Here is a 19,457-nt window from a genome sequence, read left to right on the forward strand (position 1 = left end):
CTAATTATAAAACTGAATCCAGTGGAACATCATCTTTTTAAATGTCATAGGTTGTGAAATAAGGAAATGTTGCAAGTTATGACAGCCCATAAAAGATAAACTATTGCACGGTAAGAAGTACATAATTTAAGAATGAAAATTGTGTATGCTGTGCAAAGAACACAAGAGAGTTGGGGTCATTCTTTAGTTCATTTTCCTTTACCAACCTGGTGAATTGCTTTGTATTAAAAAATAAAACAAATCATCGACATATTTTCGTACCGGAGCATCTTTTTAAAGATGAAGGGAATTAATTAGTTAGATGTTATAGTAGAATCATAGAATCATAGAATCCATAGAGTTGGAAGGGACCTTTAAAGGTCATCTAGTCCAACTCCCCCACAGTGTTGACCAGAAGCTTCTTTTCTGGTCATCTTCCTTTCTTTTGGTCTATGTCATTTCTAATTAATGAGTTTTAGATACTACCATCTGAAACCACCTGTCTGTTGAATGCCCTGCATTGTTTGCCTGGTATACAAAGAACCAGCACTGGTTGAGTGTCTCCAGTGACATACGGAGTCAGCTCTGCACTTGTTTAAGCAAATAGTCAGCTGTTAGCTAATAGATCCATTAGTGAACTTTCTGCAGAATATCTTGTAATCATTACTGCATGAAATTTTAATAATTTCAAATCAGAACTGTTTGAAATATAAGAGGACCCTTCTTTGCAAAGCATTTTTCACATTTCGGTAGTGAACATGCTAGTTTAATCAGTAGAAACTTTGTTGCTAATGCTGAAAAATAAAGTAGCAGTGGGAATCTTCATTTTTCTGGTATTGACAGTTTGGGAATCTCAAATTCTTTTACAGATTACATAGCATAGGGTTGTTTGTTTCTCTATTTTAGGCGTAAAGATATTTACAGTCTTGCTTTATTCCTCTAGAAAGAGATTTTACTTGGATTTAGTACCTAGAAAGAACAACTCCCTAGAGCATCTTTTCCTTTGGGGCAGATTGGAACCTCTCTGTGCAGCTGCCTTACACTGTGGTGAAATCTCCAGAGGATATCTGAGGAAGTAAGTGATGGATCATAATAAAAGCGATCAGAATGCCTTCAGTTTTGCTCCGAGAGGAAAAATTGGTTTTTTGTTGTTGTTTTATTGGTTTGGGTGTTGTTTGGTTTTTTTTTCCCTGGTGGAGTTTTTATTATTAAATCAGTGACAGTAAGTGAAAGAACCATGAGGCTATCCCAGCATAAGGTCCTCCAGGGTTCCTGAGCCCAACCTCTGTCCTTCAAACTTCTGATTCCAATGGGTAGAATATGGAAGAGCGGGAAGACTACACAGTTCTGAGGCATGTTGCATTGTTGGTTCATTATCCATATGATGTTCCTTCATGCCATTAAGAGACCCTCCATGAAGTACTTTGAGAAGCAGTGTCACAAGGAACCACTGAATAAGTAACTTCCATATCTATCAACCTTAAAGAGCAAAGACATTTGACAAAGGAGCAGATTCATATATTGTACCGAAGTCACTGGAAAGGATGGACCAGGCTACATATACCCCAAGGGAACAGTTTGTCAGTACCATAAGATATTGTGTCTCTTGAGGGAAAACTCGCTTTTCTTAGGCTGGGTAAGTCATCCTTCTGAAATGAAAGCAGAAAAAAAAAACACCTTAGAAGCCATAGTTTTTGATGCTTTGAATAGTGTTCTCCACATGATCTAGTGCTCTGCTCTAAAACTGAGTTGGAAGAATAAGAGGGCAGCACTGACTCTTGTAGCTCTGTTTGACAGAGGGCTTCTGAAGGTGCCTGTATCATTGTCTGCAGGGTTTGTAGAGTACTGAACCATGATGAACTTTGGCCCTTTTCTATGACTTCTCCAAATGTCACAAATCAAGATAATGTCCCTAATCACTTGTTTGATGACAGTTTCTTTCTTGAGTATGCTTATTGTTCTCTTGATTCTTGTGGTCGTCCTGCTAACTTTCATCCATCCTTCCAGTAATCATTTTAGCTACTACCTCTTGGAAATGTTCTGCTACAGGATAGCTTCTATCTAGAAAGCAGGGAAAGACATCTGTGGTTTTACTCCATGCCATTCGGAGCATGGCTTCCTGATAGTCCTCCAACAAGCTGACTCCTAACCACCCCACCAAACGCTAGCGCACTAATCACATACAACAGGAAAGTATTTGTTTCAAAGGAAGAACAAGCTACCAAAGTTGCTCTATGATCTACAATCACTTAACTAATGGGAATGGATCTGTGGATTCTGAATGACTTACTTCGATCAGCACTTGTTTCAGTCGGTGGACTGACTTCTGCAAAGCCAACAAGAACTTCTCATCTTTATGTCCGTTTCTAAAATGAGTTTGGTGCTTCGGAAAGATCCATGAATGTTAGGGCAGAAAGTTGTTCTTGAACGTTTTGTTGCTGATCAAAGGGTGATGAAAATAGTTGTAAGTTATTTGAGTTATGAGAATTTTTAATAACAAATGCAGTACCACAATAACCAAATCCAGCATCGCTACCAGCTGCTTAGGATTTTTTCTTTGATCCAGTAATATATTGCAGGACTAAGCAGTAATAACCCCCCTTTTTTTTCCCTTCCCATGGTGTGGGCAGTCATTTTTCTCTTCCCTGCTGCTCACCCTTACGTTATCTTCCTTGTCTTTTCTACTCTTAAATTCAAACACAGTCTTTATTGGAATTTTCCGCCTATGCTTTCGACTTTCAAAAGCTAAGTGTTGTGCTTCTGCAATTTTGTTTTGTGGGTATGCAATTATCAGAGTAGAAGAATGTTTAAGTTTTTGTCTGCCTATTTCTGAATGCCTCCTTGAAGAGCCGATTGAATCTCTGCTGTTAATCTCTTTAACCCCAGAAAGAAGATTACGTTAAGAGATGCACACTATATTTCTCTAGAATGAATTCATCATCTTCAATAAGAATTTTTACTGCAGTGAAGTTCACCAATGGAAACTTTTTGCTGCTAGCCACATAACAGGTGATATTAGTTATAATTGCGTCATCTGGTGGCATTGTCAATTACCACGGGACTGGTAAAACTGCTTCTATCTTGAAGTCTTATCAGTCTGTTACAAGTTAACCAAATACCAGAAATGACAGAGGAAACGTTTGTGATGGAAGTGGTTGAATGTTCTTACTTTTTCGTTCTAATCTACTTATTAACATAAGTACTTTTGAATCACTCATGATGCTTAATTTTTAACCAAAGGTAGGGAATCGCTGCTGTTAACAAACTTATTTCCACAAGGGTTTTTGGACTTGTATTCACTGTTCATAACAAAACTTTGACTACACTTGTTTAAAGAGAATCAAAGAAATAGGCCTCTGAGTAAGGCAGGAGTTCACAAAAAGCAACAAAGTGGCCAGAAAATTGTGCTTCAAGTTACAGCGTCTGTTTTGCAGTGGAAAAGGATGTGTTTTGTGTGTTTGGTCCACTTGCACTGTCAATAATTAGCATTTCTACTATAGATTGAAGGCTTTTTCTCTCAGGTACACAGTAATACAGTAATAGGTCAAGAGGTAATGGCCTCAAGTCGTACCAGGGGAGGTTTAGGCTGGATATTAGGAAAAACCTCTTTTCCAAAGGATTTTGGAAGCATTGGCACAGGCTGCCCAGGGCGGTGGTGGAGTCACCAACCCTGGAGGTGTTCAGGAACCGTGTGGATGTGGCACTGAGGGATGTGGTTGTTGGGTGATATCGGTGGTGGTGGGTTGATGGTTGGGCTGGATGATCTTAGAGGTATTTTCCAACCTTAATGATTCTTTGTTGGCAGGGTGCATTCCTCACATGTGTATTTGAATCCTATTGATAGTGATGAGTTGTTGATAGAATAACATGAGATTGATGCCAGAAATAACATGAGATGTAGTAAATGATGGAATAAGGTGTGCCTTCTCTGAGATGAGATTTGTAAAAATACAGTTACTTAATTTTCTTGCTTCTTGTTTCTACACCAGTAATTGTCTGTCGGGCATTATAGTACTCGGGACTGAAATGACAAGTGAATATTGTTAATTTTAACTATTGTATGGTACATCAATAGCTGTGGATGTTTTTCTTTCCAAGAACTCTGATTTGAGACTCTTAAGGAAATTATAGCATCTTTAATATTGTAATTGTTAAAAAGGGAAAATTAGGTAACTTTCAAATTGAAAAACTAAGTTTTTTCCTTGTGGCTATATTAAGGTAGTATTCATTTTGTGAGATTTAATTTGTCCTAGATTTCTATATCTAATAGTTAACAAGATAAGAGAGGACTGAAAGGAGGGGGGGCAAGGAGGGGTGGATTGATTTGCAATTGGAAACAGTTTTCCTAACTTATAGTTAAAGAATCAATGCAATTATTGAATTAGTATGGAGATGCTGAAGTTAAAGTAGGTTTTTGGGGTGTTATGGTGCTATTTTCCCCTTAAGAACTTAGGAATTTTCACATCGGGCTAGTGTTACATCTGAAACGGGCTCCTCTACTTGTTCTGATTTGTTTCCCAGCTGGAGCAAGCTAGAAAATGCCTGTTATCAGTTGTCACCACCTGATAAGTGACAGGTGGTGACTTCTTAAGATGTGGTAATTATAATTGCTTGTGACTCTCTCCTCTCTGATGGTTGTCAGCAGGTAAGAGGTGTTCCTGCAGTAAACAGCTCTCATAGTCTGCCTGTAATGGAAGTTTGTGGCCATCTTGGGCTCTCAGGGCCATAAGATGGCACCATTCAGGGTGCAGTTCAGTTTCCAAGCTGCTGGATGTTGTAATTACTATTGTAAACATTCTTCTAATTCTGTTTCAACTCTGGAACTTAATCCTGTCCTGCAGCAATGATTGTAACGGTTCATTTGTGAATTGCATTAGGGGAGCTGAAAATGGATGGAGGCTTCCCTACATCTGTCTTTAAAGATATTCTTAGTTGTAAAGCCACCCGCAGCACAGGTCTTTATTGCTTAAAAAAGCAAGCAGAGACGCACCACTTGTTTCCTTCACATCATGTCTTACATGGCTCTGTACTTGTCACCTCTGTTCAGAATTTCTAGTCTTTCCCAATTTCCCTGGTGGAGTTTTCAATGTCTTCCTACTCTGTTTCCCGGCTGTTTGGTTTTTGCCTGTTTGTTTGTTTACCGTGTCCGGCAAGGAGATGGAGATGGGATGAGTGGAAGAAAAATCCGAATGCGTTGTTTGTCTGTGTTGTGGTAGGAAAAAATAATAGCATCCTCTCTAGTCTGGGAATAGCTTAGATCTTATTCCAGAAACCTTTTTCATTGGAATCTGTAATCTGCAGGCAGTAGCAATTGGTGGAGGTTTTTATTGTTTTGTTGGTGTTGGTTTTTTTTTTTACAGTAAATGAGCATTCTCAGCAATTGTGGTAGGGAATCTTCTGTGTTTAGCTATCAAAAGATGAAGCATCCAGATGAACTCATTTTTTCCTCTCATTTTCACAGAAGCAACCATGGGGTGCATTAAAAGCAAAGAAGATAAAGGTCCAGCCATGAAATACAGGACTGATAACACTCCAGAACCTATTAGTTCCCACGTCAGCCATTACGGGTCAGACTCCAGCCAAGCAACACAGTCACCGGCAATAAAGGGATCAGCAGTTAATTTTAACAGTCATTCCATGACTCCTTTTGGAGGGCCCTCAGGAATGACACCCTTTGGAGGAGCATCGTCTTCATTTTCAGCTGTGCCAAGTCCATATCCTAGTACTTTAACAGGTGAGTATTACATACAATTCTTCTCGTACTATTATTCATTTGTAAGCTTCACAGTCATATTTAAAAATAAGAAGATGAAAAGAATGTCACTACCCCTTGCCACACAGAAGTGGGAATTTAAAATAAATTGCCTTTTGGTTTTCATTATCTTTTCTACTGAGATAATAATTCAGCCCATACCTACTAGAGAATGGAGCTTGGGGGCTGGGTTTTTTGGCTTTTGTGTTTTTTAGGACCGTAACACAGAGGTGTTTGACGTGTTAAAGGAGATAATGGAAATAGGTGATAAAATTATTAGACATTCATTGTTCTTGATGGGATGTGCATGGAATAATGGCTGTACACATTTAGAGAAAGAGGCAAAATGAAAAGCATCTCAAATTTAGAAAACTCATACTGTGATTTAAACTGACTTTCAGACTATTTTTATTAACTGTGAGTTATTTGCATCAAGGCAGTGTGGAATCTGTTCAATTACAAAGATAATCAGGTTATCAGTATGTGCTGTGTAATCTGATAGACAAACAAGATGTGTTAAATAAAAGCAGAATTCTTTCTGTTGATGGACATATTAAAGTCTAAGTTGAAAAAAAGTAGAATTTACAAGATGCAGAGGCTGTCTTGGCTGACATATAGTCTCTGAAGATGCAGCATTTTAAAGCAATATACATATTTGATGTCACAAATGTGCCTTTCTATAAAAACCCTAAAACATAAAAAAAGATTGTTCTTGTGCACGTGGCTGATCCCAGTAGTTCACTTAGTTTTGCTGGATCTTTTTGAGAGGAAACTGATTTTCTTTTATTTGGGAGGTTCAGAAAAGAGGAGAAGAAACCTTGTATGGGCACTTCACAAAATGTGGCAAATCATACTGTATCAGCCTTCTAGTTTTCCCACAAAACTCTAGTGTTAGCACAATTACACTGCTTAAATATTTACTTCACTACAGTGGAATTTGAAAGCTTTTAAACACAACTAATTTGAGGTCTATAAAAATCTGCTGTGGCTTCGACATTAAGAAATTCAGAAAAGCAAATGTGAACTGTCAGGTGCTGATTACCTCATGTTCCTTTTTGGAAATTCAGTAAAAAACAAATAGTGAAAATGAGTAACCATCCCATCTCAGATTTTTTAAGCCCATCTGAAACCCGGTGTTGGATGAGCACATGCAAAAGTGAAGTGATGGCAGCCTTTCTTTTTGTTCATTAGCTCTACCAAGTAAAGTTTTGTGTGCTTACAGAAATCTTTCTCTTTTTTAAGAAAGATCTGTGTATTGCCTCTCATTTGACCGGGTTCTTTGTTCACGTTGGAATCTCTTGCACTATGTGCAGGCCCTCCTGGGTATTAGCAGACACCAGGAATGTTACCCCCTCAGCTACTGTAAATCCTTTTCTGCCAAGATCAGAAGGGCTGATCTCTTGCCTGTCCCTGTTGATCCTAGTCATTAAGCATGTCATGTCTTGGCTCAGATTCAATAGGAGAGATTTCTCATGAAAAATAGGTCTTGAACCTCATAGGTGTGGATTTGGGCAGGTTGACTTGCCCCCATCATTTTATGGTCAGGTAAAAAGATACTGTTTATATAACTGTTCCTCCTTGCTCTGTAAAACCAGGAAGCTGTTCATCCTCAAACACAAACACTTTTTAAACAAAAATGCACCAGCAGTTGTTCAATAAATCCACTTCTCATTTTTAGATCAATGAGAATTGCGTGTTTTTTTTAATGGATTAAATGGGAAACTTCATCTGGCTGTAAGCTTTCAGTGTTTGTCACAAATAAACACTGAGTCAGGATCTGAGGCCCTTTGTTTTGGGAAAGAAAACATGTCAAACATGTCGTAAGTGTCCATAGTCCTTACCCAGTCCGTCAGTGATGTCTTATAAAAAGATGATACTGTTGTCAGCATAGCTGTAGTGATGCTGAAAAAGAGTTGGACCATCTTTAGTCCTCTGGAGCAGAACTGGAAAAGAAATCTGAGTTAAATCCACTCTGCTCCTGTACTATCCATTCTATTGTCATCAGACATTACAAATTCACAGAACTGCAGTGAAACTGAGAACAGAAAATGGACGTATTTGAAGCTGTGTTTGCACTCCTGCCCTCTAGTTCTCCTACTGAACAGCAAAGGAAAGTTCTCTCCAGAGCCAGTCCTTGATTAGAGAGTGAAAACTCTGCTCTAATGAGAGGATCCTCTTGAAGGAGAAGTGTTTTGACCCCAGGTAGCTTGAGTTGGTGATTCACGAAACTTGAACAAGTGAGTTGGTGATTCACTAAGAAAACATCAACAAGAGACTTCAAAATTCATTTGAGTTGTGTCTCCTTGTTTAAAATATCCTGTGCTGGTGCTGTTCACCTGAAGCATTTTACTGTTCTGAACTACAGAATAAATCACACTTCTGAGTGAAAATGGTTTGTATGGTACCCAAAGTGTTGAAATCAAATTTTGGGAAGGATTGTATGCGAGTTTTATCAATTGTTTCTTGAAAAATAGTAAGGAATGCACAAACACTGATAATCAATGATGGTTTTCTTATTTAATGACTTGCACCTGAATGCTTTGGTTCATTATTCTAATTAGTGTTACACTTTCAGGAGAAATGGATATTTCTCTTGTTTCTATATTAGTATCTTTCCAGATATTGTGCAGTTTGTTTTGAAGTTTTTGGAGACTCCCAGCAGTTTGAACCCGAAGCCTTCAGTTGTTTCTGAATTAAAATTGATGAGTTGTTTTCAAAGGGCAGTACTTAAATCAAGTTCTGCAGCATTAAAGCTGTATCTTTTTGTTTTTATTTTCTTTTTCAAGGTGGTGTTACTGTATTCGTGGCCTTATATGATTATGAAGCTAGAACTACAGATGACCTTTCATTTAAGAAAGGTGAACGGTTCCAGATAATAAACAACACGTAAGTGTTCTTGTTCACAAGCTTCTCTGGGGTGTTGCTGGGAATAAATAGATCCTCAGCACTCCTTGAAATCTAAGTGTTGTGTTTCAATAAAGAGTGGTTGGAATTTTTTTTCTTGAATAAGAGACTCGACACAGATGGGGACTGAAATAGTGATACTGGTTAGATGATGCTTTGGGGCTGAGGTCATGTTGGGGGCAGATGTCAAGATGTAGTGTCTGGGGAATCCCAAAGCTGCATCCTTTCATTCCCTTCTACAGTGAAGAATAGCAGAGGGGGGAAAGCACAGTCTGTCATGCTCTGAGTGTTACTGGTTTCCACATCCATCCGGGATACATGTTTGATTTTCTGGTTTAGTTGCAGCACTATTCTGATCTTATGCCTTGATTTATAGAAGCCTGGAAAAGGGGAAACTATTTTTTCACCTTGAAGACTTCTTAGAACAGCCAAAAGCTGATGTAAATACTCTAATACATAGACAGAGCAGTTTTCACTCATCCAGGTCTCTAATTTTATTAGCTCACTTTATTAGCTTTGTGTGTTGATTACAGTCATCATACAGGGAAAATGATAGGACTGAGGCAGATTAAGACTGGAGAACTGGGAAGTCTGTCATACATCTCCACTGTAAAATGTTTTGTTGCAAGTTTGCATTTTGTATATATAAATTCCTTACTTTAAACAACAAAAAAAAACCTTTAAAATTTCCTCTAAAAGGCAAGGCACTCATATTGTTTATAGTGAAAAGAAGAAATATGTTCAGCTGCAGCGCAAATTATAGTTGTTGCCTTCTCAATTAGAATGCAATATTATGTGAAGATGCTTCAGCAGTTTGGGACTGATGTATTGCTCATGTGTGGAAGAGGTAATCGATCTTACATTGCAGGGAAGGCGACTGGTGGGAAGCAAGATCCATTGCTACAGGAAAAACAGGCTACATCCCAAGCAATTATGTAGCTCCTGCAGACTCCATTCAAGCGGAAGAGTAAGACATTGCATCCTGTCAATCTGTTCTTATTATCTATTCTGCATTTAGTGCCCTGTAATAACGTTCACTTCAGTTACTGCATGTAGCATTTAAGGGTGAAGTAGAATTATACCACTAATTAAAGGATAGGAATGCTGTGTGGGTGTTGTCAAAGGTATAAGTGTTAGTAGATGTGAGGTGGCTGCTTCTGCAAATGCTTTATGCTTGCTTGCTATGTGTAGCTAAGGGAGAAAGGATGGAACAGTGCAGCAATGAAGATGAGAACTGGAAGATATGCTCTGTATTTCATAAAGAGCAAAAATGCATGGTCTTTAATTAAGGGTTTGCACATCCTCTACTCTAGGCCTTTCATGTGCTACACTGGCATAGTTCTGCCAATAAGCAATTCCCTGATACGTTATCTGGGCTCTTTTGTATTTCCTACTGCACTTCTGGGAAAACTGCCCAATTTCCAGGATGTTTCCTGAATTTCAAGCTGAGAACATGGCATGTTGCTGCTGCTCTCACCTGGGCCTTTGCTATTTAAAAAAGGCCTGCTGTTATATACAATGCAGGCCCTTGCATTTCATCTGCTCTTAGAATTGAAGGATTTTCTTTAAGTGGTCTTTCCTAAGCCTGAAGACTTTGATATTGCAAGCGGCTTGAGATAGGGTCTATATTATCCTTGTGGCTTTTGAATGCTGCTATACTATAAACGTTTAAAGCACATAAAAGAACAAGTTAATCCCACTATTATTTTATAAAATAACACTTTAGAGTATAATTTGTAAATTTACATAGTGCTGGGAAGAGGCATTTTCATGTGAAGTAATTAGTGGGATTCAGGTTTGCTTTTTACATCCAGGTTGTCTCAGGTGTATGTATAGTCTCTTGATCAATTCTAAATTTGCATGTCAACTTCAGCAGTCAAATTGAAAACACAATAAAATGTAAAGATATGTTTTAAATCCCTAAGTGATCACCCAGGCCATTCTGATTGCGTGTCAGCAAAATGATCCCTTCTTACCTACATTTTTGCCAACTTCCAACACTTATAATGCTGGATCTGTTTGATGCTACAACAGTCCCATATTAAAATGTTGGAAATTTACACTTTACACCATTCTATGACTTCCAAGACACATAATCAAAATATATTTAGGAAATGTTTTATTGCGAAGTCTAGACATGAAAATGGTCTATGCTGTCTGTTGGTCAACTCTTTGGGGTGTAGAAGAAATCCCTTTTCTGAAAGAATTTAGGCAAGAAAAACAGCAGGTGTGTTAAAACATCTGTATATTTGTCAATATTAGAAGGTCACAACAAAGATGGAGGGAAGTACGTTCAGTACCGCAGGAGTGTTTCTACATGAATGTCAGAAAAAAGTGCTCCCTCTACTGAAGGATGAGTCACAACTGAAGGTACAATGGGGAGGTTCCAACTGAAAGTAAGATAAAGCCTTTCACCCTGAGGATGGGCAGCCTAGCAGAGTCACAGGGCCTGGACACTGTGTAGTATCCGTCTTTTAGGGTTTTCAAGGGGACTGGACAACTCCCAGCATCCAGGTCGGATCTCACAGATTCCCTGTCTGCAGTGAGAGGCTGGACCAGAGACTCCTCAGAGACTCTTCCAGTCTGAATGAACCTGTAATCCCATGATATTGCCACACACCTCCTCTGTGTTAAATGCTGTTCTTTAACATATGGCTGAAATTTCTTAAAGAAAACATATGGGGTTGCTGCAATGTTTTGAGAATACTACCAACAATTTCACTGCCATCTGATTTAGTTTGACCTATGAACTTCTTTACCATAAGGAGTGTATTCCTTCCAGTGATTAATGTTGTTTATACCTATTGTTGAACCATACAAAATATTTTCAGACAGAAGCCTCTTAAGTATTTTGCTAACAACAGAAATTAGTCGTGTAGAAATAGGTCATTTTAATCTTCTGATTATATGGATATCATTACTTTTGTTCATCTGTAACTGCTTTGTATTATTAGTAGTCTGGTCAGTGCTTGAGATTTCCAGACCTTATGACTATTGAAGTATGGGCAGATTTTATTTAGACATATTTCCTTTGACTTCTAGGTGGTATTTTGGTAAAATGGGCAGAAAGGATGCAGAAAGACTACTTTTAAATCCTGGGAACCAGCGTGGTATTTTCTTAGTAAGAGAGAGCGAAACCACTAAAGGTATGTGTATCACTGTCTGTCTCTTCTTCTTCTCCCACCCCTGCAAAGGTGTGCAGGATGGCCATATTTATATCTGTTATACATACACATGTGCACACTCATAATTATGTAACAACACCGGGGGAGATGTGTTGCTTGTGCTTTGTGGAGGTGAGGTGCTGGCACAGCTGCCCATAGAAGCTGTGGTGCCCCATCCCTGGAGGTGCTCAAGGCCAGGTTGGATGGGGCCCTGGGCAGCTGAGATGGTGGGGGGTGGCCCTGCCCATGGCGTGGGGTGCAACTGGGTGGGCTTTGAGGTGCCTTCCAACCCAGCCTATTCTATGGGTGTATGATTCCGTGCTTTTACATTTTTGGTGAAGCAGCACATGACTTATTTTCTAGGTGCTTACTCCCTTTCCATACGTGACTGGGATGAGGTCAGAGGTGATAATGTGAAACACTACAAAATCAGAAAACTTGACAATGGTGGATACTACATCACAACCAGAGCACAATTTGAATCTCTACAGAAGCTGGTGAAGCACTACAGAGGTAAGCCTAAATTCTGCCTTGGACATATGATGAGGAAGAAAAACTTCACATGTAGCCCATTTTTCAAATTAACAGTAAATGTAATAGTTCTTTTGTCAACATGAGGATGTTCCATTTACTGTAGCATTACGACTGCTTATCTCTGAAGCTTATTTTTTCCATTTTCCAGAGCATGCTGATGGACTGTGTCATAAGCTAACAACTGTGTGTCCCACAGTGAAACCACAAACACAGGGACTAGCAAAAGATGCCTGGGAAATTCCTAGAGAGTCTTTGAGGCTGGAAGTTAAGTTGGGCCAAGGATGTTTTGGTGAAGTATGGATGGGTAAGAGCTTAACGTGATACCTTTCAGTTATCTCTGTGAATGTTTTAGTAGTATTTCAAGTCATTTTCAGAATCTTTAAATATGATATCATAAATAACCGAAGAAAAAAGATGCCAATTAAATTTAGACACAAAAAGTTAAGAATAATGTTCGATGCAGTTAATTATTTTGATTATTCTGTTACATAAAAAAAAACAGAAGAAGAGAACCAAAACTTCTAGGAGAAAATCCCTAATTTTGTAGTGGGGAGTAATGTTTTATTCGCTTCTCTAGGAACCTGGAATGGAACCACAAAAGTAGCAATCAAGACACTTAAACCTGGTACAATGATGCCCGAAGCTTTCCTTCAGGAGGCTCAGATCATGAAGAAATTACGACATGACAAGCTTGTTCCACTGTATGCTGTTGTTTCTGAGGAACCAATCTACATAGTCACTGAATTCATGACAAAAGGTGTGTGACAGAGTGGTCCAAATACGGTACATTTAGAAGATTATTTAAGATCGCAGCAACAAATGATATGTTTAATTAATGTTAGGTTTAAAGAAGCTGAAGTATAAATGATAATTCTGATTAAATTAAAATGAGCAACGGTTGACCTACTTGAAGCAGTTCTGATTTAGATCATGGGTGGAGACATGATTTTTCTGCACATCTGTGTCACCCTTGCTCATCTTCCAAGTACATGGTTGATAGTTTTTTTCCCTTTATTTTTAGTGAGTAGTGCCTGGTACATTTAAATTGGGTGTGGTAGCTGGGAGTACCGCTTTAACTAACATGCTTGCCTTGTAGATAGGTTGTGCTCATGAATGACCGCAGAATCACTTGTTTTCTGTGGGTTTTTGTTTGTTTTTGGTTTTTTGTTTGTTTATTTGTTTTTTGTTTAATTTTGTTTATTCATTTTTGTTTTCTTTTCTATAATAATATATATGTTTTTAAGGTTGGCTTTTTAAAATAGCAGAATTTTAGATTTTTTATATCTTTATATATTATAATTAGAAATTTATATATTATGATTAGAATTAGAAATTTAGAATTTTTATATCTCTTTGATTTCAGTCCTTCATCCTTCTTCCCTTGCTCTTTTTCCCTTTCCCCTGCTCCTAATATGAAGACTTAGAGATTCAGGCTGAGTGTGGAAATAAGCACTATAAGCATATTAGAAGTAAGAAGAAGCAGGATACCAGGAATATCAGGCAAAAATCCTTAGGCATATAGTCCTCAAATGGCAGTATTACTAAAATAAATATCAAAATGCTTGGCCATAACTTGCAGTGAGTACCAGGGCACAGTAAACTGGAGACATACTCATTGAGTTGTGTTCTGGGAAATGAGGGCTTTTCAAACTCAGGTACTAGGAGCTGAATGCATTAACTAACGCCTAGGGGAGAAAAAAGCCTCATGTCCGTGTTTTCAGGTCAGGTTAACGTGTGCTTTTCTGTAGTTCTTCACTGAATTGTGTTGTCTTTTACAGGCAGCTTACTAGACTTCCTGAAAGAAGGAGAAGGGAAGTTCTTAAAACTCCCACAGCTGGTGGACATGGCTGCTCAGGTACTTCATATAAGACAAGAAAACTGTCTTTTGTATTTAGAGAGGAGACTTAAAGCTATATCAGATACCAACTAAGTATAAATATTCAACACTCCAGCTATTGTATGCTGTTCTGTCTTAGATTTTCCTGTTGTAACTTTACAATTTATTGAAAAGAAATCACCGAAGTTAGAAATTAGATAATGGAGATCCAGGCAGGTGCTTACCAGTGCAGCAAGTTCTTGTTATGCTCTGCTTCCTGTACTTACACAGTGAGAATGGAACTAAATAACAGGATATAGTTTAATGCTTGGGATAAATGTACGCAGTCCTGAGAAGTAACTTTAATAAAACTTTATTTTTAAGATTGCTGATGGCATGGCTTACATTGAAAGAATGAACTACATCCACAGGGATCTCCGGGCAGCCAACATTCTTGTAGGAGACAATCTTGTATGTAAAATAGCAGACTTTGGTCTAGCAAGGTTAATAGAGGACAATGAATACACTGCGAGGCAAGGTAAGTCTGATTTATTTACTGAATAAGTAAGTCCAGTTACCTTAAGATTATTTAGAACTATTACATTTAGCAGAAGGTCATTATATTCTGTCTCTATGAATAAAGATCATGTGTCCTTTTGCAGCTATTTTTGGATGTCATTCTGCCTAAGTGCAGGTTTTTGCTTTCTGAAAATTACCCCACATTTTGAACCGTATTTACGAATCTCAGAGGTTTTACCTGCTTCCAAAAGTTATAGACTGCTCCAGTTTGATTTCCCATTTGAAATCATAGAATTACTCAGGTTGGAAAAGACCTCAAAGATCATCAAGTCCAACCGCAGCCTAACCATAGTACCCTAACTAACAACCCTCTGCTAAATCATATCTCTGAGCACCACATCCAAACGGCTCTTAAACACATCCAGGGATGGCGACTCAACAACCTCCCTGGGGAGCCTATTCCAGTGTTTAACTACCCTTCACTTAACCGCGTTGAATTTGGCCAACAAAGCAAACTGTAAAAAATACTTGAGAGCAGTACTCTTGTATATAAAATATTTTAAAGTGTAAGCAAATGATGCGTGAAGAAAAGGGAAGTCAGATATCTGTCTTTTTAATGTTTGCAGGAGCTAAGTTTCCAATTAAATGGACCGCTCCAGAAGCAGCGTTGTATGGTCGGTTTACAATCAAGTCAGACGTGTGGTCGTTTGGAATTTTACTGACGGAGCTGGTAACAAAGGGGAGAGTGCCGTATCCAGGTAAGAGGAAAATGATTTCTTCTCTTTGTGGTATTCTGTGCTTCTCAAATTACCTTTTTGGACTTTTCTTACTTCCATCCAGAGCCCACAGTAGATAAGCAGAGATAAAAACCTGGTCACGCTTCACTGGTTCCTTTGTTCACAAAGATACTTGTTTTATTTACAGGGTGACTGTTATATGATTTTTGAAGTATTTTAAAGTGATAGCATTTGTGAATGTGACTGATAGTTCTTTTCAGATTAGTGGGTGTTCTTATGTTTTCCTACCTATCTTTCCACTTTATACAGTTTCCCAGTAAACATCCTAGAGAGAAAGTACCAGACCAATTTTTCAAACCTAAACGTATGTAACGTGCCCTACTGGATATTTTGCCATGAGTAGAATTGTAAGGCAGTCATGCTAGGCATATAATGCCTTTTTCTTGGCCTTATTCCAAATGGAATAGAACCCAAGGGAGGCAGAAGGTATTTGTGCTTAAGTCTTTCTTTTTGAAAGAACGAGCCCAAGATGCTGGTAAATGTTCTATAACAAAACAGACAAGTAACTATAAAACTGGAGAACCAAGTAGTGAGGAATTATCCAGTGCAGTGAAATATTTATTAGGAAATGTATTTAATCCAAGATTTAAAAAAATTCATTCAAGTGCTGATATAATAGATTCATATGCGCATGGTGAACAATATTGCGGTACCCTTGAAAAACCTTGTCTATCTGTTCTTTGTATAATGTCATTCAAAGTTAAGATGCTTTCTTTTTATTAGGAATGGTGAATCGGGAAGTTCTGGAACAAGTGGAACGTGGATATAGGATGCCTTGCCCACAGGGCTGCCCGGAATCTCTCCATGAGTTAATGAAACTATGTTGGAAGAAGGACCCTGATGAGAGACCAACATTTGAATATATACAGTCTTTCCTGGAGGACTACTTTACTGCTACAGAACCACAGTACCAGCCTGGGGACAATTTATAAGCCAGAAGTCTATATAACATGCACAAATCTGCCAAATGTAAAAGACTTGCAAAGAATTCCGGAGGTCTGTAAGGAATCAAAGGAAAGAAAATCTTCGCTACTTTGCATGCTCTTAATGACAAACTGGAATTTCATAATACAGTTGCACAAAACCACTTTTCAGGTGTTATAATCTAATTTACCAATGACATGTCTGTATTTTATTTCCTATTTCCCAACTTGTTTCAGGGTCCAAAAGGAAGCTTACTGAAAACGTGAGGTAGTAAAATGAGTGTTGGTGTGAACGGTAGCAGAAAAAAACAACGTTTCATATCCTTTATTTGTCCAACATTTAATCATCTGATGAAAGAGGGAATTGTCTGGAATTAAAGTGATCTCGAGGGAGGACGTTTTTAAAGCAGAAGAACTTTGTGGGACCAAGCAATTCCATTCCAGTTCTATCAAACTTCCTGTGTCCAAAATTATGTGCCCCCCCACCAAATATGGGACAACCATATTTGATGCTTAGTCTTGATCTTCAAGCTTCCTCTTGCATGGACTGAATGAGGGTAGGCAGTTTAAAAGAGAAATTGGAACAGTGAGTGACAAACTTGATCTGAATGGTACACCTCAATAGTGAAATTAGCATAACGCACTGTGCTAATACTTGTATTATTATAACTGGAAAGTAGCATGAGAGATTCTTTTTTTCTTTCTGCATAGCTAATTAAGAATAATGAAGGTAACTAGAAAATGAGGTCATATTTTATAAAAATATGTGATAAAGTGGAGATATTTGGACTTGAAATTATGTGATACAATCGGGGAAGAAAATCCTTTAAAAATTGGAAGTTCCAATCCTACAGTGAGCTCCTAAGTGGAAAGACTACCTGAACAAAGCTCACTGCGAGAGCTAGGCTGGAGCTGGTAAATGGACACTTCTTAGTCCTTTTTGCAGAGACAGATTTGGTACTGTTGTATGTGGCTTATGTGTCTTAGTAAGGGTGGGTGCCACAAATGTTAGTTGTCACTAGTTCAGGGATTTGATTGCACTTTTGCTTTTCTCGACTATTAAGACACCCTAGACACAGTTGCTCTTCCCTCTTAGCGCCCTTCCTGCCGAATTATTTAACTAAAAATAAACAAAAGAAAATGTGAAAACTTAAAAGCTAAAGGGAGAAAATGTATTTAATATTGTCCGAATATAGCGACATTGAAATCTGCTGGCAGTCGGCCCAGCTCCACACTACATCCAAATTCATTTTCTTTGGCTACTGACATATCAAGCAATAACATCATGTCTTTTATCCAGCGACTTGCATGACGTTTTTGAATTTCTTGTCGAGCTTATATCCTTTAATTTTGAAACACTAAACTCATACGTAACAGTCAGGTTTGAATTTATATTAGCATTATAAAGCTATCCAACAAAAAATGATCTTCAGAGAAGCTGGTGATGTAGTTCTGGTACTAAATGAGTTTATACTCAGTTGAATCCAGCTACCAAACAGATCTGTGTAAGAACGGTGCCATCGTTTTTCATTCTCCATCGTCATCGCTCGTCACCTGCACATCTGTGGTTATCACGTTTTAAAAGGGCTTTATGTAAGAAAAACAAAACAAAGAAACAAAAAAAAACAAACCACGAAAACCAACAAAAAATTAAATATATATATATATGATGGAATTTTAATTTTTCTAAGTATTTTAAAATAAATAACACAATTATGTGAGTTTATGTATTAATACAGCGATAACAAAAATGCCAGGAATGACACTGGCGTTGTTTGGATTTTAATTACAGAATGGAACAGTTCCTTGTAATAACACTTGTATAGTAAAGGAATAAAACACTAACTTAATGAACGCGTTCATTGTAAATGGTTGTGTATTATAAGGCTTCTCCAAAAGAGTTTGTATGTTTATGAAAACTTATTTGTTTCACCTGAAGATCTTGATGATGTGGTTCTTAACCCTAACAGAATTTAAAACTCACGTTCACACTTTTTATATAAAAAATAGTAATAAGTCTAATTATGTAACTAAGTATTTTTATAAAGTATGGCATTGTTGAACTGTTTTGCAGAATTGGTTCGAAATAAATTTCTCCTTGATTGCATCTGCTTATTTGGGAGGGGAGGAGACATCAAGAGGGGGGGAACAGAAGCAGAGTGGTCTTCTTATTGAGGGGAAAGGAGTGGGATAAAAGGGGACGCTGAACTTAGAAGCTGTAGCTGTCTCGATGACTTTGGGATGTATTTTTAACCTCTGTCAACTGTTCTAGTATACTTTAAAAGATGCTGACTTTGCGATGTGTTATGAACTATTGGTGTCAAATGGGAGATATTTTCTAGTACAGTTCAGAAGTCCTTGGCAGGAATTGGCCAGAACAATTTTGTTTGGACGTATTTTAAGTCTCATATAACAGCTGGATGGACAGGCAGGCTTGGGGTTCTCGGGAGAGAACTTCCAAAGTGGGCTCCCAACTGGCAGCTGGGCTGTGGGGTAGGGGCCTCTCCCCCCTCCTTTATCTGCTGTTGGCAGCCTCTGGTGGCTCCTGCGCAATTCTTTCAGGGAATTTTATAAGTCTGTTCTTGTGGTAGCTGGTGTTTCATCTCAATTTCATTGAATGTTATCTGTCTCATAGGCCAGTACAACTTGGATCACAGATCCTGAAGTTCACGTGCAGTGCCACCATAGATGAGGCAGCTGGTGCTGTCAGCAGCTGGTTTCGTTTCAGTAATGACTCATAACAGAGCACTAAGAACATTTATACCGATTCTGTGACCTGCAACATTTACTGTATATTTTAAGTATGTCCTGTAATGTAATTAATGTTTTCTATTTTTGATGGTAACAACTGTGTAATTTCTGGTAATCTCCCTGTTGTCCATCCCACCATTACCATGTCTGCTCTTTGTGACAGGCCTGCAGGTTGTTTGTGTCATTCATTCTTTCAGTCTGTAGCATTTTCAGAATATTTTCCTATTTCTGAGTAAACTTCCAAACATAAAAGTGTGTATGATCCTACTGTTCGGATAAAATACTTCCCTATTTTAGTATAAAGCGTTATGAAAAGAA

At 38.1% G+C, this 19,457-nt stretch overlaps 1 protein-coding gene across 1 annotated transcript in view; it reads left to right on the forward strand.

Moving 5' to 3' along the window:
- YES1 (YES proto-oncogene 1, Src family tyrosine kinase) overlaps positions 1–18,495 on the forward strand; it is a 45,548-nt gene extending 27,053 nt beyond the window's left edge. Inside the window, exons 2-12 of the mRNA XM_015855336.2 lie at positions 5,441–5,713; positions 8,518–8,617; positions 9,504–9,602; positions 11,678–11,781; positions 12,163–12,312; positions 12,482–12,637; positions 12,911–13,090; positions 14,112–14,188; positions 14,534–14,687; positions 15,295–15,426; positions 16,189–18,495. Of these exons, the coding sequence (XP_015710822.1) occupies positions 5,449–5,713; positions 8,518–8,617; positions 9,504–9,602; positions 11,678–11,781; positions 12,163–12,312; positions 12,482–12,637; positions 12,911–13,090; positions 14,112–14,188; positions 14,534–14,687; positions 15,295–15,426; positions 16,189–16,397 (1,626 nt within the window). The 5' untranslated portion in view covers positions 5,441–5,448 and the 3' untranslated portion in view covers positions 16,398–18,495. The remainder of the gene's footprint in view (positions 1–5,440; positions 5,714–8,517; positions 8,618–9,503; positions 9,603–11,677; positions 11,782–12,162; positions 12,313–12,481; positions 12,638–12,910; positions 13,091–14,111; positions 14,189–14,533; positions 14,688–15,294; positions 15,427–16,188) is intronic.
- Positions 18,496–19,457: the final 962 nt, after the last annotated feature.

Source organism: Coturnix japonica, chromosome 2 (assembly GCF_001577835.2).
Source record: "Coturnix japonica isolate 7356 chromosome 2, Coturnix japonica 2.1, whole genome shotgun sequence".
Taxonomy (NCBI): Eukaryota; Metazoa; Chordata; class Aves; order Galliformes; family Phasianidae; genus Coturnix; species Coturnix japonica.